Here is a 21411-nt window from a genome sequence, read left to right as displayed (position 1 = left end):
GCCTTGACATTACAAATATTGTCCCACAAAGACATCCTTGCTGATGCGGATAGGGGTATAAAAGTTAGGAAAAGCACAGAGGAGGCATACGTGGAGAACAGATAATATAAGCAAACTGCCCGGCAGATGTAATGGCAAGGTGGGCTTCAGATCAAAAAGTGACCACTCAACAAAAACTTTATTGACAGAATCCTAGACAAACTGAATGTTGCACTCAACCAACAAAGTTGAGAGAAGAAAGTTAAGTTATTATCTGGTGAGAGGCTTCATTCGAGTATCGTCCGATTGAAGAGTAGTGACTGGAGCTGGCTACTCTATGCTCTATTAGTGCCAAAGAACATTGCCTATAGGAATGAGCCCCACTCAGTCTCCCCGCACCCTAAACATGGACAATAATAAGCTGGAATACTGCAGACTCAAAGAAAAACGAGCAGGCAATGACTGGAACACCTTTATAAAAGAACAAAGATCAGCTGCTTCCAGAAAACCTTGACCCTAGATGAATTGGCGATGTAGGGTTTCCCTCCATATCATCTCCCTGCAATCAAAGTAGACCAAGTAGAAGCCTGACTATATGGCTTCAGTTGCACTTGCCTTTGGGATGGAACTTTACGCAACCCCTGATAACATACAGCATCTCAACCTGAGAAATGATTCCATGACCTTAGATCTGTTCAACATATATTTGCCTCCAGATAAAAATACCAGAAAATATACGCAGCTACAAACTTTAGACTCTGTAATCCACCAATCCTATTCAAAAATTGTGCTGAGGTTGAAATATAACGACCATATTATTTTCAGTTACATACGTCAGTTCTGAATCGATCATGAAAATTATACCAGCAACCAACCTTGCCATCAAACAGACAAGGCAACTCAAATGAGCTCTCAAGAAAAAAAAAATCGATCATTAAGCTAGACGAAAGACGAGGGGAGGTCACACAAATTCTCCTTACCTTCAAGTTGCTGATGTCTTTGGGCTCACAATCACAGCTGAGGCAAAATGATACTATCAGAAACAAAGTGGACAACTTGATATTGCTTGATGAGGTGTGCTTGAAGGAAAAGCAAGTTCTAATAGAAGCGCTGAGAGCAAGGCTGAGGAACCTAATGTGAGGATACAGGCTCCTGATTAAACAAAATGAAGTTAATGTGGGACTTGAAATGATGGGACTGCGAGGATCCTGCATCAAACTTAGACACAAACTGGCACAAGCAAGTGGATAGAATGCTATTCTTCCATCTATTCAACCCCCAGTGCCCAACAAAGCAAAAAACAGAAAAAGTTACATTGAAATACCAGTCAAACAATCATCTGGATATCGAATTCATAGGCGATGAAATAACAGAGGCAATGCTCAGCCAAAAAGGACACAAAGTACCAAGACCGTACACAATCCCCACTGACATTTTTAGATTAAATGTCATGGTTTGGGCTCTACTTCTAAAAACTAGCACAATGTTGTTTTGCTATCAGGGAAAAGTCCCCATCTTTTGTGTATCAGCAATAATTATACCCATACTGATAAAAGGGCCACAAGTTGACCCTATTAACTACCAGCCAATCTCACTACCCAATTGTGCAGGGAAAATCTATGGAAAAATCAATTATTTCTAACCTATGGACCAGTTTTAGACAAGGAAGCAGCACTATAGATCAGGCAATGAGACTCTGCCGTACTTCAATTAAAAACACAAAATTGAGGAAAACCTCACTATTCTTGATGTATGTGGGCTTGGAAATGGCATTCAACTTAGTCAACAGAAACTTGATTTGGAGTGCACGGAGCAATCAAGGGATACCAAATACATGTATATACATCTTGCAAAGACTACAACAAGAGTGAGATGGAGCAAAGAGAATGTAAAGCAGAGCTCGCAATACAAATCAATATCCGCCAAAGTTACATATTAGCCCCGATTTGAATCAACTTATACATAAATGATATGAGCGAGTTCCTTGAAGACTTAAACCTATATGTTCCGACAACTGGAGCCCCAAAAGTTCCCGTCCTAGTCACAGATGATGTACTGATGGAACAAACAGAAATAGTAATGAATCGCTTACTACAGGGCTTCAAACACTAATGTACAACCTAAGAATTCACCATCAATGTGGAGAAAAACAGTTTATAGTCTAAAATCCGAAAGATTAAAACAGAACATTCAATGTCAGACGAAAAAAGTTGGAACATGTTTATGGCGTTGACTATCTAAGCATCTGCTTCAATCACAAACGTTCCTGGGTAAAGCAGATGAAGAAAAAGCCCACAGAAAAGCATCAAAATACTGGAGTTGTTCTGCTTTGCAAGAATAAACTGGATAGCGAATCAATTAGTCCATACTCCTGGTTTACAGAATGAAATAGTCTGGCATCTTTTAGTACGAGCTGAACTGTGGGGTAGCAGACCGAAAAAAAAAAAAGAAGAAGAGCCGAAAAAGAGACAAAGCATCTATTTCTGTGACAAATGCTGAAAATGGGTCCGGGGACACAGATGGACACATTAAGATTAGACATTAGCATAATCCGCTTCGAGGTTGCAGCCCAAAACCTTTTTCTTTACTGGGACAGAATAAGGACTAACCCTGCTGCCCAAATCCACTTAAAACTCAAAGAAAGCCAAACTTGTTGGAACTTAGCCAGAACTGATTTGGCTGGATCACATAAAAAATGTTCTTGAACATAAGGGCTTCTCCAAAGTCTGGAAAAATCCAGGGTGTATGTCTAAATCCTAAAAAAGGTACAGAAGTATCCATAACATGTAACTACGTCATGATATATGAAGAATTTCTTTCATTCAAAAGCAAAGGAGAATGTTTTAAACACTTGCACAATTGAAGCTATTTTGCAAATGCACTGTTCTTTTATTTTAATTTTAGATCCCTATTAGCCAAAACAAATTTGAATGTTACAAACAGCCTATCATACTTAAATGGTAAAGTTAACATGATCTTATGCACTCTACTCTTGCAAATCTTACAGTCGATCCCTTTATAGAACGAGCTTAGGAGAAGCAGTAATTTGTACATTCATTCAGGAGCACAAGCTACAACATATTTAGCTGGATGATGTGCAGAAACAATTCTGATTTCACAAGTTACCAGACATTAAGAACTGTGACTAGCACTAATAGACAACTGCATGCCTGCAGGATGGTAATGTCAGAGTAACTGCAACATATATATTTTACCCATCGGCGATGAGAGCCTGAGAGCTTATACAGCCTTGGCAAAGCCCATAAAGTACTATTCTGTAACAGAGTTGTACTCTTTTTCAGAATCATATGAAGACTGGTCAGGCATGCCTCTTGACATCTTGGCTTAAGGATTGATATGGAGCTGGGGGTTAAGGGCTGTGAGAAGCACAGATTGTGCACAGTGGATAAATGAGATCTCTTACTCTTAGCTGGTAGGGATCGAGAAGACTCAGACCGAATAGTCTTCAGCCCCGCATTAAAGGTCCAGTAGTCATCAAAAACATACTCAGCAAAGGCCCTCAAGCTTTTTCCTAGTGTGTCTCAAGGAATAGGAAGATACTCTCCGTGGAAGTACCAGACTAACTGAAAACAATTATAACTTGATGTTTTGTAGGAGTTAAAGGCAGTATCTAAAGTAATGTGCAGCACAAATTATAGTTTACATTCTGAGACCTAAGAAGCACACAATGAAGTCAAACTGTTTGTGGACTTACCCCAGAAGAGCGTTCCCAGATGCCTCCCCCAGTCACTTTCATCTTTTCTTCCAGTGGAATGCAGTTTGAATCCGGAATCTTACTTGCGTTATAAATGAATACAGAGAGAAGCACTACAGGAGCTTCCAAATAGAACTCCAATGAGGGCTTGAAGTCCAAAACAAAAATAGATGCAGTTGTAATGATAACAGTAGCTATTTGTGCTGCAAGTACATGAAACATGTTGTCACGGAACTTCAGGATGAAGGCCACAGAGAGACCAGACAAGGCCATGATGAAAATAAGTGCAACTGAAAATTGATTGTGCCCATAAAAAAATCCACATGACTGTATTTGACTGCGGTTTTCGGACTGCAGAGCCAGGATTAGTCCGTTGAATAAAACGCCAAAAATATACAATTTGCTGTTCTGTATAAATATATTTTCTGTAAACTGGTCCCCTTCTTTTAAAATCTTTTCACTGTAGATATTAGCTAGTGCAGATATGAAGCACTGTATTATTATCAGAAAGTGCCCAAAGCCCATGCTGAAATTTTTAAGAACCCATGAGTCGAAGTTCGTGGCAGATGTGGGGTCTGGTAGAGAATTTTCAGTTTCTTGATTTGTGCTGACAGCATTAGACGTGTGAAGGCAGCCCTTGGAGTTGCTTGGCAGTATATGTTGATGAAGGTCAGGGGATGGCGCGTCATGTTTAGTGTTTTTAGTTGCTGCATTGAGTGCCACGATAGACAGGAATAATATCATTAGAGATGCCCACTGCACCCATGACAGACGTCGCCTATGCATTTGTTGGAGACAAAAGCAAACCACAAGTTATTTGTATGTTGAAATTTGCGCTATCAATAGCATCTCTGTAATTACATAGGTCAGGAAAGCTTTCCTCTCATATTAATGCCTACAAAAAATGTATACACTTTGCAGAAACGGTTCTTTGTGTAGCCAACATGTGTATAAATACCATCACAGTAGAAATCAGCAAGTGTTCCCACAATTCTGAACCAATGTTAATTCACTAGATAAATTGGGCTTTCGTGAGTTAGAAATTTTACATGAGGACTGTAAAGTCGATTGAGGCTAAATGTTCAAGAAAACCTCCATAGCCTATATGTCAAGGGGAAAAGTTTCTCAACCGAATCAGGAGATTCTCCATCAGGTACGTCTGATACGTGGTCGGGAGCTTGGGGGTAATATTTCTGCATAAGTGGTCATCTGGTTTTACAGTAAATGAAGCCTCGCAACCACTCCTTAAACTTGGGGGCACGTCTTCTACCCCATCTGCACGCAACTCTATGCTTGGACAGTAGTAGCCAAAGAGGAACAAACTTCTTAGTCAGTATCTCAACATCCTCAGAATAACCCAGCAGAGCCACAAGAGGAGTGAGTCAGAGAAGTACCCCTCCAGGATTCGTGAACCACCCTGCACTGCCATGCCAGGGGGAGGAAGTCAGCTCCCGGTACCCCACATTCGTAACACCCGTCATCTGGTCGCAAATTATATTTAAGAAGTTTGGCAGGGGTATAATATCGGGGTGTAGAAATGTAAGGTGTATGATGCATAATCGGCTACTAGTCATGATCCAGCCAGTCTGCTGGCAACAATAGCGCCATTGTTTATCAGTGAGTGGTGTCCCCGAATCCGTGTCCCAGCCGGAACGCGAGCCCCCTTGTATTTCAGTGTATGAGTCGTAGTCTGTAGGAAGAAATGAGGTGCGTTTAGAGTGGGAGGCTCCCGAGGGAAATCAGGAGTGACCTCCTCACATTATGGCAAAGCTTGGTATACAGGAATACCTCCAATTGAGTGGGCTTTTACCCGGCAAAGGAGTACTCGGGTTATGAGTACTCCGTCTGCATACAGTCCCCGCAGAAAGAGACTCTCACCTTCTGAAGCATATCCCGACATGCCACTTCTGTTGTTACTGAGAGTAAGATATGATAGGGCAATGGGAGGAGTGGAGAACAGAGGAGGGACTTGTTTAGCCGCTTAGCCAGTTTATTCCAGGCGGGATGCTGGTAGAGGATGCTTCATCCGCACTAGGAATTTGTGTCCCCAGAAATGCAGTTGTAGGGATAGGAGCCATGTATCCTTGTTCTGTGTACTAGTGGGTAATGAACGGGGAAGAACGGAACCAATATGCAGCAAAATGGGCTTGGGCACAGAAAAAATAAAGCTCCATGTCTGGTGCCTCAACTCAACCCCTCGAAAATGGCTGCGTAAGTGCAACCCATTGCAGTCTGATGAGCTGTTTTTAAGTCTTTAAAGAAATGGAGGCTTCGTGAGTGAGGGGCATTGAGAAACAAATAGAGAAGCTTTGTTAAGATGATCATCTTAACCAGGGAAATACGGACCGCCAGCAAGAGAGGCATTGAGATCCAGCGTCTAATGGAGTCCATTACTGCGTCTGTTGCTAGAAATGATCACCCCAAATATTAAGCTCCACTTCACACCACATCAGTGGGTATTCCAGACCGTGTCTCTGGGTGGCAGGGGTAAGAGGAAAGATCTGAGACTTTTCCCAATTCATATGAATGCCTGTTGCCCTCCGAACTGGATGAATTCAGAAAAATAGTATTAAGGCTAGTCCTGCAGATTCGGACATAGAGTGTAATGTTGTCAGCGTATAGTGACACCAGCAGATGTCTGGCAGGATAGCAGATAGGATACTTCTGATGGTCTTATCAAGTGTTTCAGCTGCTAACACAAAAACAAGCCTTTACAATGCAATGGTTTTGCCTTTGTTAAAGTTAGAGCTATTGGCATTGCTCTTGACATTATTTTTATTTATGTTTTTTTTTAACATAAATAAATGGCATGGTCATTTACAATAGCAGGGCCCAGGGAAAAAAAACGCGGGAACGCCCCCGAATCTGGTCCGGCCTTGACGGACAGATCCGGCTTCCAATGGCTAGCCTCCATTTATGGCGCTAGACAATGGGAGCCGGGGGACGTTCCTATATCCCATATTGTAATCATTAGGATTTTGCCTGCGATGTCACAACCGCCTGCCAAAGCCCAACAGGGAGTTGAACGGGTTGTGCAAGTGCCGCAGAGATTAGTGTGCCACTGCCAGCCGTCCTGCAGAAGTGACCCAACCCTTTCAGCCTTCTGACATAGCTAATATCACTACTGTTTTATTTGGTGCCTATAATTTCATAGTGCTTTGAAGATGCCTAACTGAGACAATCGACACTACACAGAAACCAAATCACATCAGTTTGTTGTGAGCTCTATTCTGTACCTCCCTTCTAAAAAGTTGTGTTTCTTTCCCCTGAGGACCCTTTTGAGAGACTGCTGAGAAGAGACATGTATGGCGTCCCCTTAGTAGGGCTTTTATGTTGTGTGCACAAGAGTCATTGTGGGTACAATGCAGCAGCCTAGTTACTGATGATAGGTAGACACTGAGCTAGTCACTCTGTGGTCACTGCAGCGCATTGTCCGTGCAGGAATTGGTGGCTGCAGTAGTCCAGTCACTACGATAACTCACAACCTGCAGGAAGTGGTCACTGAGGGAGAACAGTCACTACTAGCGCCCTGATACCAAAGGTTGATGCAGAGTGGCTTACCATGGATGTTGCTCGAAATGTGTAATCTATTTCACCACAAATTAACACTTTCACAGAAACATAAGTTGATCCCTTGAGAGAGAAAATGCACTGAAAGTAGATGGGTGATTGCGCAGGATCCTTATTACTGGAAACACATACTGTACAGATTGAAGTTCAGGTTTTCCAGCTCGCTGAGCCATTCTTGCCCTATAAGCTGTGTAAATCAAAAGATTACCCTGTGTTGGTCTACTAGAGATTCTTCCTTCTGCTGGTGACCGCCACTGAGCCTGTTCAGCCACAAGCCTGGGTGCAGCCAGTGAACTAGCAACGTCCCTACGCCCTGTCTAGTCACAGGTTCTCTAACCAACAGATGAATAAGGACAAAGGCAAACCCTCTAATGTGCCTTTTTTTTAAGGGGGTGAGGGGTTATCGCGATTTTTGTGATAAAGACAAGCACCTTGTGTGGTGCTGCTTGTACATGCTTGCAGTTCTTTCAAGTGCCTTCCTGCCTTTCTGGTTTGTCCTGTGGGGATTGGCAGGAACTCTGCCAGACTCCCAGCCTCTGGATGCAGCCTGTCGCTGGCCTTCGGATGCACACGTTTTCACAATCAACCCCAGAGGTGTTCTCAGCAAATATGAAATGTAAAGCAGCCCCCTGCTTCCGGATACAGCCTGTCACGTCACTGCCCTCGGATGCACGAGCTTTCACAATCACCTCCAACGGTGTGCTCGACAGGTATGAAAGCAGACGTCCGGATTCTGGAAACAGCCTGTCATTAGCACATAAGTGCCAGTGCCTGGAACTGTCGTGGTCTGATGGGTAATGCGGCCATTCCTCAAAAGCAGAATAGGAAGGGAGATGTGGTGAAGTGGTAGGAGGAGAGGAAGGGGTGAAGAGGAGAGAGCGATGTAAAGAGTGTGAAAGTGAGAGGGATTAAGTGGGAGAGAATGAGATAAAAGTACAGAGGAGGGAAAGAAAATGCCGGACAATCTGACTGTCTCAGGAGTCACAACAGCACAGATGTACCAAAGGGAGAGGCAGGGCCACCTCTGGCATAGCCTACAGTTAGTGACTCTAAAGCAGCCACCAATGGGCGTTTAACACTCAAGGGGTCTTCCTTAATAAACTAAACAGGCCAGGGCGCCATTTCCTGATCCGATCTCCCAAAGCATTTTTTTGCAACTTCCAGTAACTAAGCCGCACCCGGCAGGGCCTCAAACTGTCTGCTGCCCAACAAACGAAACCAACAACAACATACGCCATCAGGCAAGGCCCCTAAGCCACCCTCCCACAACTTCGGCAACGGGACGGAATCAAAGTCACCCCGGGCCCCAGTAATAATCGCAGCAGTGACAAAAACACTAAAACTGACAGTGCCCCTATAATTATGAGGTTGTTGCATTACCTTTGTCATCGTGATCTGTCCTCGTCGCTCTCGAGCAAGACTGCAGTGCAAACAGTGTGGCAATAGCAAGGATAGGACGCAAAACAGCCACGATGAAGGCTTACGGAGAGCGGGAGGGGGGGGGGGGGGGGCGGAGGCAGGAACGGGCACCGGGAGAGGCTGCAGAGTAGCACCGCCAACACCCAGAGATGCAGGCCGGGCCACGGGATTGCCAGCAGCCGCCGCTGCCCCAGGACAGAACCACATCGCTGCCGGCGGCTGAGATCCCCGGGGCTCCTGTACTCCCGAGCCTCCTGCACGCACGGGTCCTCCCACAGGACACGGCAGAGTGAGCTCCGCTCCGAGGGGAGCCGACCCTCGCTGCCCCTCCGAGAGGTCCAAAGGGGAGAACTCTCCGACCGCCTCCAAGACGAACGGAACCACGCCCGGGGAAGAAAACGCGGGAACGCCCCCAAATCTGGTCCGGCCTTGACGGACAGATCCGGCTTCCAATGGCTAGCCTCCATTTATGGAGCTAGCCAATGGGAGCCGGGGGCGGGTCATCTATCCCACATTATACTCCTAAGGTTTTTTGCGCATGCGCACTACGTGTGCACTTGCAGGCAAAACCTAAAAAGGGGTGACAATCTGCACCAGCACCTTGTAAAATGGAAAAGTAAAGAGAAGAGATTCCATTTATCTGTACCCTTGCCACTGGCTGACTATATAATAGAGCAATCTATGATAGGAAAGGGGGGGGGGGGGGGCATACGTCTTGTTGTATAGCATTTTAGGACCCTAGTGTAATTTTCCCGATTCATGCCCTTATATAGGTATAAATCACCTTGTCCTTATATAGGCATAGAAATCATAACCATATTTAGACATAGCCTATGCAGTCATGGATACTTCCACTAGTTCCGAAAAGCCACAACGATTTCTTTGAAAACTCGGCTTTAGCAGTTAGGACTTTCCCTTGCTTGAATATTGATTTGTCCAAGAACTCATGGAGTTTTCAAAGAACTGCGACTCTTTGATGACGTTATTATGTCCACCTTTATGTCAAACTATGCACCTTCAAGGTATAAATATGCCCACACTCGCCCTAGCAGACACACAGTGGTTTGGAGCAGTTCGACTATCTACTCGCCCGACGCATCTCGCTACAGCAAGTGCCGAAGGAAGCCGACCCTCCAGCTGACGCACGGAGAGGGACGCTGTCTTTTCTCTTGCCGAGAAATCCAGCTCCAGTGTTTCCAAGCACCCCTCACGGGGTGTTGGGAAATCGAGTCTGGAGACAAAGACCTCCTTCATTCTAACCGATAAAGCAAGAGGATTCCCTTGAGCAGAACTGAATTAATTGAGCTAGAAGGTCAAAAACAATAACAAGGTTCACGCATGTAAAAGTTCTTTTTACGTACGTGAATCTTGCTATTGTTTTTTGACCTTCTAGCTCAATTAATTCAGTTCTGCTCAAGGGAATCTCTCTTGTTTTATCGGTTGGTTGACCCTATTTCTCTTGATTGTTGTTAAGGGGTACCTCTCACATTTACCCCCTCCTTCATTCTAAACCAAGGTAAGGAGCCGATTAGACCCCAAGAGAAGTCTTGGATAGATTCTTGGCAAAAGCAAACTTATGCTACATCCCACTTACTCCTTCCCTCGTACTAGACTTAGGTTATGTACATCGGGGTAGGCGTATTTTAGAAGCACCAGTTGAGTACTTTTAGTCCTTATTTTATTTATGTAGGTATTTTATGGCTTAGAAACCATATCATGCTTTTACAGGATTATATTATAATACTCTTCTTGCTGTATGCATTATACTTTACAGCCAGTATTACGATTGTAGCCGTTCATTTCTTCTGCATGAGAGAGAAGACTGTTCAATAAATACTTTTATTGAAAACGCCAGTCTCTCTATTTCTCTGCACCTCTGATGAAATGAAGCATGCACGAATGACTGAGCAAAATATCTATCTATTGTTTCCACGACTCTGAAGTTACGTTTTACCTTAGGGAAACAAAGTTGTCATGTTTATGCGGTTGTCAGAAACTAATCCCTTCTTGTTTATTAAAGAAAGTTTCTAGTGACCTCTGAGCTAGCTGGCACTCACAATTAAGTCTAATATATTCGATAGAGACCTAGTCGACCTAAGTCCTACGTCACATCTATAGGATATAATATTCCAATGCGCAGAGCCTATTGGGAATATAGGAACTACACTACAGTCTCAGCACATTTACACACTGACCTAACCGGTAATAGTTTAAAAGAGCCACAGCATCACAAAATGGATGCTGAAGCCACAGACAAGAGTCTGACCTCCTGCTGCAGGACAAAACTCTGCAAAACACACAAGATGATGGATGGAATGTTGCACATTGGCAAAACAGTTACCCCCAGTCACAGATCTGGGTTTAACTCCGGCAGGGGAGGCCTGGACAATAGGTTTCCTGTCACAGGGAGGTGTAACCAACTCCCAGACAGGCTTTAGTGTATTGGTGCTGGGTGGGTGCATTCATAGAATGCTTTTCAGACGGTGCTGGGGGCACACTTGGTGTCCCTGTGCATATCCCAGTTCAAACCGGTTGCAGGGGCACTCAGCCCCTGCTCTGGAGCAAAACTGGACAAAGGGAATGGGTGTAATCACCCCTCTTCCCTGACCCTCCCATAGGTGGGTCCCCAGAGTATGTCCAATCCCCTTTCTTAGAATAAGTATGGGACCTCAGCCCTTAGGACTTCAGATTACACCTGGACGGAACTCCAACATATATCCTGGAACTTCGACAGTCTACGTCGACTAGAAAACAGAAGAATCTCCGTGGGGGTCAAGGAGTGACTCCCCTGTTCAAACAGGCACCAAAGAAGCATCTCGCCGGTCAGCATTTCTAAGGCTCCCGCCGGATCCCGAAGGATTTGTGACTCAGGACATGGACTTCCAGACTTCAGAGGCAGACACGAGATCCCAGCAAAGCAGAGACCCGCAGCCCTCACTAGTGACGTGGGACCGGAACTCCTGGACACCGTGCACATTAGCTAATGCATCCACTTCCCGAGCTTTCCCGATGTTGTGCATTGGGCTACTTGTATTCCAAGCCCCGAGCACCATCTGCACCAAAGATTGTGGGCCTACACTCCACGAGTGTTCCGTGAGCCTGCTTCTAGCATTTCTGCCCGAGGCCCCTTCGCAATCCCTGGTCCGTCAACTGGTGGGCCCCCACGAAGGTAACTCTTCTTTTCTTGGGGCTTCCCTTGTTGATCCAGATGCGCCCAGACACCCCTCTAAAGGGTGAGTCCCTCAGACCTTGCTGGTCTGCACCAAAGCCAATCTCTGCTTTCTGCTTGTTGGGTCCAATCCGGAAACCGATACCGCAGCACTCAACATCCTTTGTGGGACAGCTCAAATTGAGCTCCTGGTCTTCCGACACCACCTGTTCCTCATGGCTGAAGAGTCAGGCTTCACCTTCACCTGAAATCACCCGACATCGGTTGGCATCTTCTCATCGCCTTCCTGGTCACTGGAGACCCAGACTCTGTCCCCTCTGCTTTCAGGTTCTTCACATCTCCAATCCACCCGGACACTTCGCACTTGGTCACCTGCAGCATTTTTCAGCAGCTCGCCATTGAAACAGACGACGAAACCAGACACGAAAAGACACCTATGCACCCGGCTTCCCTGGGTGAGGTAACTCGAGTACTCCGGTGCTCCCGTGGGTGTTGACTCTAGAACACGGGTACTCATAGTACGGCCGCGGGCCGCCAGCGGCCCGGAAAGCTTTCCCTGGCGGCCCGCGGACCTTGCAGACATCGTACCCATGTTTTAAAAACAAATTTTTAAAGAGTGTCTGCAACAGGAGCAAGACTCTGCTGCTCTGTGGGATCCGGTGATTCATTCCGGTGATAGGCCCCTGCAGCTCCGCTCTGCCTAAGAGGTGAAATACAATAAAGCCCCATTAACATGCAAACGGTCTTTTGAAGACCTGTGAAGTGCTCGGATGCGGCTTTGTGTGTGTGTGCCCGGAAGCGGTCTTAGGGGGGCCGACACACATGGTGAGATGCCATTCCTGCCGCAGGCTGACTCATCGCTGAACCTAGGGCTCGCAGCATCAGTCTAGCGGAGGGAAAAGGACTGCACTCCCAAAGCTCCGAAGACAGCAGCAAGAAATTCCTCAAGATGGGGGCGCAGAGGGGAGAGACCATGACTGACATTACTATTGTCAAGGAAGGCTGGGTGCAGAAGAGGGGTACGTGTAAAAACGGAAGCATTCGCTCGGTATCAAAAACAGTCATTCTCAACAACATGGAAGCAGTTTTGTGACTACATTTAGAGGAATGACCAATCGATGAAAAATGCAGTGAAGGGATGAGAAATGTTTTTTTTTTACCAGCAGGGTTGACGGTCAACTGACACATGAATTATATATTGTGCCTGGAGGGGCACAATGTCTGTTTCTGTTATGTGTGTCCTCTTTCCTGTGTTATGCAGGGCAAGATCCGTTTCTGCCTTGTTTCTGCAAAGATAGTTTGCCTCTTATGGACAGGGTAGGTCGGTGTGTTGTTTTTGATTTTTAACATGATTTATTTTATAAGGGGTTAGCTGTTTTTGTATTCACTTGTCTGCAAGCATGTCTCTTCCGGCAATCCTTCTTGAAATGAGGACTTTGTAAAAGTAGTGTCGTTTTGTATTATTTTGGTCAGCCCGTTTAAACGCAAAGGCTTACCATAATTTCTCTGTTTTAGAAATTAAACGTTTACAGTGTTTTGTTCCCATCAACCAAAAACAAGTTTGTGTGCACCCTGCCAGCTGTAAGATTTTAATAGCCAACAAAACAGAAAATGAATGATTTACTTCTGTTTTGCCATTATTGGAAGGAATGGTTTTGTTTCTAGTATTCAAATCCACTGATTCCTGAGGCCCAGCTTGGTATCCTTTGTTGTGGGAGGTATTGATGACATCTAATACCGTTTTTTTTTTAGAGACTTATGGTGGTTGTGTATAATTGAGAATGGAAATTGGGTTATTGAAGTCCCATGGGTACACAGTGAGTATTTTTCACTTGCTTTTTGCACCCTCTTGGCATCTGAATCTGGAACTCACTTCCTCCATCGCTTCGCGTCACCACTTTCATCCGGATCTTCAAAGCGGACCTCAAATCTCTTCTCTTCCAAAGACACTTTCAGAACTAATTCCCTCATTCTCAGATCCCGCCAGGAAGTCCGTTAGTCATTGTAAATTTGTAATATTTATCTATTTTTGTACATTCTTTGCTTGCTGTGTTTGATATTGTGTTCCTCTTCCTATTTTTACCCGTTCTATTTTGGAACATTTCTCTCATGTAACGTAACTGGTTCTATTGTACAGCGCTCCGATACCTTCGGGTAAAGTCAGCGCTTTATAAAAATGCATAAATAAATAAATAAATTACAGAGGGTGACAGAGAGAGGTAGAGGGAGGGAGGGAGGAAAGGGAGGGAGGGAGAGGGAGGGAGAGGGAGGGAAAGGGAGGGAGGGAGAGGGAGAGAGAGGGAAAGGGAGGGAGGGAGACCGAGAAATGGAGACCGAGTAAGGGAGGAGGGCGACAGAGGGAGTGAGGGAGGCAGGGGGAGGGAAGCAGAAGTGAGGGAGTGAGGGAAGGAGAGTGAGGGAAGGAGAGTGAGGGAAGGGGAGTGAGGGAAGGGGAGTGAGGGAAGGGGAGTGAGGGAAGGGGAGTGAGGGAAGGGGAGTGAGGGAAGGGGAGTGAGGGAAGGGGAGTGAGGGAAGGGGAGTGAGGGAAGGGGAGTGAGGGAAGGGGAGTGAGGGAAGGAGTGAGGGAGGGAGTGAGGAAGGGAGTGAGGAAGGGAGTGAGGAAGGAAGTGAGGAAGGGAGTGAGGAAGGGAGTGAGGGAGGGAGTGAGGGAGGGAGTAAGTGAGGGAAGGGGAGGGAGGGAGTGAGGGAAGGGGAGTGAGGGAGTGTGGGAGGCGGTAGTGAGGGAAGGGTTGTGAGGGAGGGAGGCGGAACTGAGAGAGTGAGGGAGGGGAGTTAGGGAGAGAGGGAAGGGGAGTAAGGGAGAGAGGGAAGGGGAGTAAGGGAGAGAGGGAAGGAGAGAGAGGGAAGGGGAGAGAGGGAAGGGAAGTGGGGGAGGGAGAGAGGGGAGTGGGGGAGGGAGAGAGGGGAGTGGGGGAGGGAGAGAGGGAAGGGGGAGCGGGGTAGTGAGGAAGGGAGTGAGGGAAGGGGAGTGAGGGAGGAAAGGGGTGGGAGAGAGTGAGGGAAGGAAGGGGAGGGAGTGAGGGAAGGAAGGGGATGGAGTGAGGGAAGGAAGGGGAGGGAGTGAGGGAAGGAAGGGGAGTGGGGGAGGGAGAGAGGAAGGGGAGTGAGGGGCGGGGAAGGGGGAGCGGGTGAAGGGGAGTGAGGGTGAAGGGGAGTGAGGGGAAGGGGAGTGAGGGAAGTGGAGGGAGTAAGGGAGAGACGGGAGGGAGGGAGGGGAGGGAAGGTGCTGGAGGGAGAGGGGGAAGGGGAGTGAGGGGAGGAAAGAGGGAAGGAGAGAGGGAAGGGGAGGGAGGGAAGGAGAGAGGGAAGGGGAGGGAGGGAGGGAAGGAGAGGGAGGGGGAGAGGTGAGGAGAGAGAGAGAGAGGGAGACAGAGAGAGACTGAGTGAGACAGGGAGAGTGAGGGAGAGAGAGGGAAGGAGAGAGAGGGAGACAGAGAGAGAGGGAGTAAGACAGTCAGGGTGAGGGAGAGTGAGGGAGAGGGAGTGAGGGAGTGGGAGTGAGTGAGACAGAGTGAGGGAGACAGAGGGAGACAGGGAGAAAGGGAGAAAGGGCGAGAGAGGGATGGAGGGAGACAGAGATAGAGGGAGGGAGACAGAGAGAGAGATGTGTGTATGCCGGGTCAGGTGGCTCAGTGGATGAAGGCGTCCGCTGCAGGAACCTGTGTCCAACCTCATGGTCACAGTTTTCTTTGTTGCTCCAGCCCCGCCCCCCTCCCCCACTGACCCCGCCCCCACCGGTGCGGCACTCGGACACAAATCACACTGTAAATTTGGCCCCCGAGAGAAAGTTTGTGAGGACCCATGCTCTAGAACCTCCTAGTTCTAAAGGGGTTTGCTCCAAGCCCTCTTCTAAGTGTCCTTGTTCTTTAAAAATCTAACCACGACTTTCCCCATAGAAGTTAATGGTGATTTGCGGCTGTGTTTAGACACTGCACGGGTCCCCCGTGGGTCCTCTGTGTCACTACCATGGGTTGTTCCTGGTGGCCCCAGCAGTTCTAAAGGCTCTAGTCCTTGGATCTATGTCAGTCTTGGTTCTTATACCACTTTCTTAATATATGGTTTGGCACGCCTCTAGGGCTCAACGTATATTGTGGTAATTTACGGTGTGCTAAATAAGTTTACTGAATGTACTTTTGCCTCTAGCCTCATAAAGAGACCAGGGGGGTGTGTTTAGAATAAATACATATAATATATATATATATATATATATATATATATATATATATATATATATATATATATATACCTGGTGTGGTTCTTCTTTCATTTGGTCATTCATGAGATTATAGAGTGGTGAAACAAACTGCTTTACATTCCTCCAAGACTTAGCCTGAAGGCTGCTCTCCACAGCTAACACTAAGATAGCTTTCTATATAGGTTGTCTTTAAACCTACCTTCAATAAGGGTCGTTTGGACTGGTGCAAGGTGCCCACTACAATAGTGGACAGCATATGCCAGGCCAACTTCTCACAGGTGGTGTCAAGAAAGACAGCCACCGCAACCAAGTCTGGGTCTATGTCCTGGAGCATCGAGAAGACTGTACACAGATGTGAGATGGAGCGGCCTAGTATGAAACCAGATTGGTCGGGGAGGACCAGGAACTCCATCAACAGGCTCAATTGGTTAGCTAGAAATTTCGCAAGTGTTTTGACATTGCAATTGATGAGCAATAGGGGTCGATATGATTTGCAATTTTCTGCCGGTTTACCAGGCTTCGGAAGAGATATGATCACTACCTTCTGCATTGAGGGTGGAAGAATGCCCAATTCCTTGGTCTTCAGCATTACAGCCTTAAGAATAGTTACTAGGGGGCTGGCATAGCTTTTATAACAAGCATTAGAAATGCAATAGGTCTCGCAGCATTAGAGTTAGTGCTTTTAGAATTGTTTATGGGTTTTTTTGTAAATCTTTAGCATGAGGTTGAGGGTGAGTGAGGGTGAGTGAGGGTGAGGGGTTGAGGGTGAGTGAGGGTGAGGCTGAGGGGTTGAGGGTGAGGGTGAGTGAGGGTGAGGCTGAGGGGTTGAGGGTGAGGGTGAGTGAGGGGTTGAGGGTGAGTGAGGGGTTGAGGGTGAGTGAGGGGTTGAGGGTGAGTGAGGGTGAGTGAGGGGTTGAGGGTGAGTGAGGGTGAGTGAGGGGTTGAGGGTGAGTGAGGGTGAGTGAGGGGTTGAGGGTGAGTGAGGGTGAGGGGTTGAGGGTGGGTGAGGGGTTGAGGGTGGGTGAGGGGTTGAGGGTGAGTGAGGGTGAGGGTGAGTGAGGGGTTGAGGGTGAGGGTGAGTGAGGGTGAGGGTGAGTGAGGGTGAGTGAGGGGTTGAGGGTGAGTGAGGGTGAGTGAGGGGTTGAGGGTGAGTGAGGGTGAGTGAGGGGTTGAGGGTGAGTGAGGGTGAGTGAGGGGTTGAGGGTGAGTGAGGGTGAGGGGTTGAGGGTGGGTGAGGGGTTGAGGGTGGGTGAGGGTGAGGGGTTGAGGGTGAGTGAGGGTGAGGGTGAGTGAGGGTGAGGGTGAGTGAGGGTGAGTGAGGGGTTGAGGGTGAGGGTGAGTGAGGGTGAGTGAGGGTGAGTGAGGGTGAGTGAGTGTGAGTGAGGGTGAGTGTGGGTGAGTGTGGGTGAGGGATTGAGGGTGAGGGATTGAGGGTGAGGGGTTGAGGGAGAGCAGGGGGCATGAACACTACCAGGGTGGTGAAGTAAGAGCCTGGACATAAGGTTGTGTGTCAATTCTGGGGCATCTGGGTGAGTAGGCAATTGGTAGGGGAGCAAGGGCGGCCAGGTGGGGGGAAGGGGTGAAACACAGAGTGGCGAAGAAGCTCACGGTGGCTGTGCAGTAAGCGGGAAGAACAGAATGAAGAGAGTAGCCTCAACGTCTGCAATCACGTCATGGTAATGGGCTAGGAAGCCGGCAGGTAGGTGAGTCTAGAAGAACATACCGAGGCGGAATAGCGAGAGGCAAAGGACCCGAACTCGCGATGTGCAATTAAGTCAGACTAAGGGTGACAACGAACAGTTTCAAGGTGGGGGCCAGGAATGGGAACTACAAAAGCCGTGGGTTAGTAAGGTCAAAGTGCAGGAGGAGGGATGTCGAAATCCTGGGGCTGATTCACTCGCGTAAGGCATAGTATCAGTGTGGCGGCATCTGGAAGTAAGCGCTCAAACCATGGCCAAGTTGTCGGACCGGGTGGGGTGACATACCGGAGCAGTGCGAAAGAGAAGTGGCGAGATGAAGCGCTTAGGCGGCAGAGTTACCTGGAAAAACAATGTAGATCGGAAGATCAGTAATTAAGGTGCTTCCAGTCGGATGGGCAACATCTGTAGTGGGGGAATAAAGGAGTGGAATGAGGGACGAGGGAACATTGGTGAAGCCGGGCGGGTGAGCTGGGGGGAGCGTGTAAATACCTGAATAAAGCGGGAGGCACAGCGCGGGCGATCGGTGCCACATCCGTGGACGTCAGGTGCTTCGCAGTCCGGCGTTCCACGCGTTGTGGTAGAATACCTGGCAGAGGAAAGGGAGGGGAAAGGCTAAGGATAAGGACTGGTGGAGGACGGTCGAGGAGAGGGGGGGTAAAAGAACACGGCGGGCTGTGTACCTGAGTCAGTAGAGGAGCTCTCATGGAGTCAATCCAGGGGCCGTTGTTGCTTCGGCAGGGTTACTGTGGAGCCGGTCGACAAAGTTGAATACCAGGAAGTGGTGTGTCACGAGGGGTGTGATGTGGTAGCAAGGGGCCAATCTGGATGTGGTGAAGGGGGGGGCCGGGGAGGGGAGTGGAAAAAGGGGAGCAGACGGAAGGAAGAGAGGGGAGGGGGAGGAGAAATGCGACACGGCGGGAGGGGGCGGAGCGGGTAAACAAAGACGGACGTGCACGCGCACGCGCTTTTAAGGTCAATGCGCATGCGCATAAGCTCAATGCGCATGCGCATTGACCTTAAAAGTCACGGGCACTGCAAGGAATCGCCACGATTCCTTGCAGTGTAGATAAAGAGTGGATAAGTCGCAATAGTCTCGCTTGCTCGATGCGCATGCGCATCGACAGGCGAGACCTAAAAATCAGCCGGTAGGCCATCCAGACCTGCAGCACGTGCGGAACGCAATTGCAATATGGTCGTCCTGATATCGTCCTCCTCAATATTGGTAGAGAGGAACTTCTGCTACGTATCACTGAGCCCGCCTAATGCCACATCAGCTGACAGACACTGACTGGACACGTGCCGTGCATGTACCCTTGCCAAGACAGTTTCTGGCAAAGCCTGATTCAAGTTGATCTACTACAACTTCCTACATCGCACTTATAGGATATGACACCCCTAGCACTTCATCAGATATCTAAGACCCGGTTGGATACAGGTCCACACTGTGGGTACTCAGGGGCTGACTTTTCATACCTGGCCTGCGGGTGTCAGAAGGTGCAGGATTGTTAGGTACAAGTGGTGGAGAAACGTTTGCATACCATTTCGCTAAGGGCACCCTTACTACACAATTTTGTTCACTGGGTAATATTAGTATGTCTAAAGGACACAAGATGGCATATAAATACGTACAATTTGGCCTGTTTTTTCCCCACCACCGAGTGGCTAATACATGGCTGAGTCAGCGCACTCTGCTAGATGAGCACCGGCATAGAGAAGCAGAGGAATGGGCACGAGTGGAAGAGCTCCACATGAAATTAAACAGGAGGGATGAAAAAGTGACATACACGCATGGAGGGCTCTGGGAGACAGATATGGGGCTCCGGAAGACGTTTCATCAAGTGATGTTTCTACTGACACAGAAAACTAAACTCAAACTGAGATTAGAGTACGAGGTAAAATATGATTAGTCAGATATTCTGTTGAATTTCAACTGGTTGTTTGACCCCTGTGGATCAGCTATAGTCTTTTACTAATGTGGTTAACTTCCCTTAACAGTATACTGTACAATGTGACGGATGTTAAATGCTGCACTGTTAGTTAAATCTAAACTGGTTAATAAATGTTTATAAAAAAATGTAATTCTCCAAAGTATTTGTTGCTCTTCTAAAATCCACGCTTCCTAGTAATGCTTAAGTTCGAGTCTCAGTTGAATAGATTTACCCAAACTCTTGTGACTTGATGCATTAACGATACTCACAATACTCTATGGATTCAAGTGCAGACAACTTTTTTTTAACCAAACTAGTATTCTGGACACAATGAAAAAAATTACAGTGTAACACAAGAAGCCCCCTATGAGGCATTGGACTTACTTGAGCACTATTCTGAAGAGAATTGCTGTAGTTATAATAACAAAGTTTGAAAACAATGCAGCCAGGGCCTGTATTAAAAAAAGAAAAAGTAGGTTATAGCCTGACTGAATATGTATATTGCGGACAGCGACATTTGACTTGACTTGGTTATATCTGGAAGCATGTAACCCAACCTGGGGAGCTCCGAATTCGTGCTTGATTGGGAGAAGTAAGATACTCAACTGTATCAAATCTGGTAGGGACGTCTTTAATTGCCAAACCTTTGTAAAACCATTGCCACCTTCCTGCAGTATTTAAAACATGACCGTCCAGGTTAATTAAAGAGAGATACAAGTGAGCTACAACCCGTCATGGCCCAATATGCATGACTACGGATGTACAGGAAAATGGTTGTATTTGAGTTGTGAGAGTATGGTGTAAACGGCAATGAAACAGAGTGTAATAGGCTAAGGAGTCTAAGGTTACTGCATATGCATACGTTTTCTTCTCGCACTTAAGTTCCCAGTTCTTTCGAGACAGATTACCAAGCAGAGAACAAGACATTGGCAAGAACCTCATCCAGAGAAAACTTCGAAAAATGACTATTCAAATGAATAATTTTATAATCAATTGGGAGCTCGTATATCCTTTTAGTTATGATATACAAAGTCGATCATTTGAGGAGGCAACAGTGACTGCTTCACACATTGCAAGGACTGGATCGTTTTGAGAATCTAGAGCTTATCAGTAACACAACCAAATCTATAGGAAATGTAGATTAGGCTACACATCCAAACATCCACCCAATCAAGCACGGATCCGGAACTTCCCAGGTTCGGTTACATGTGTTGCTATTTGTTAAAAAAAGTTTTACAATCTACACCTTCTACAAGACATACATAGATTCAAAATTGCACATAAGGATGTTAAATAGTGCAAGGTAAAAGCATATTAAAAGTATTGTAAAACAAATATAGAGGGAGAGACAGGAGGAAAAGACAAAAATGACATTCAACCTACATGATTTGCAAGCGGCGGCCAGCACGGACCAGAGGTAGAGGGGCGGGGGCATTAAAAAATTAAAACAAAAACATACCTTCTCGCCGCGTCTCTCCTCGCCGGCCTGAACAGGAAGCACACCCAGGCTCCCAGATATCCGATCACAATGTTGCCTTAGCAGCGTTGTGATTGGTCTGAGCGCCGTGTTTCGCTGCTCAGAAGCTGGTTAGGAGCCTGGGCATGTTCGCCACGCAGGCTGTAATCTGGGCCGGATTGGCCCTTGGGGGCACCGGGCAATCCCCTGGTGCACCGCAAGGGTGGGAGCTGGTTTTGGGCCCCTGGGGGCCGTTTTT

General features: G+C 47.1%; 1 protein-coding gene across 2 annotated transcripts in view; it reads right to left on the bottom strand.

Annotated features, from left to right (window-relative positions):
• Window positions 1-21411, bottom strand: part of SLC35A5 (solute carrier family 35 member A5) — a 130344-nt gene that overhangs the window by 24100 nt on the left and 84833 nt on the right. For both annotated transcript variants that reach the window (XM_086934099.1, XM_086934100.1), the window contains exons 6-7: window positions 20081-20148; window positions 3695-4472 (exon numbers count right to left, since the gene is read on the bottom strand). In XM_086934099.1, coding sequence (XP_086790225.1) covers window positions 3695-4472; window positions 20081-20148 — 846 coding nt within the window. The remainder of the gene's footprint in view (window positions 1-3694; window positions 4473-20080; window positions 20149-21411) is intronic.

The sequence above is a fragment of the Lissotriton vulgaris genome, chromosome 8, assembly GCF_964263255.1.
Source record: "Lissotriton vulgaris chromosome 8, aLisVul1.2, whole genome shotgun sequence".
In the NCBI taxonomy this organism is placed as follows: Eukaryota; Metazoa; Chordata; class Amphibia; order Caudata; family Salamandridae; genus Lissotriton; species Lissotriton vulgaris.
Note: the sequence above shows the minus strand (reverse complement) of the source record. Positions and strands in the feature narration are given on the sequence as shown.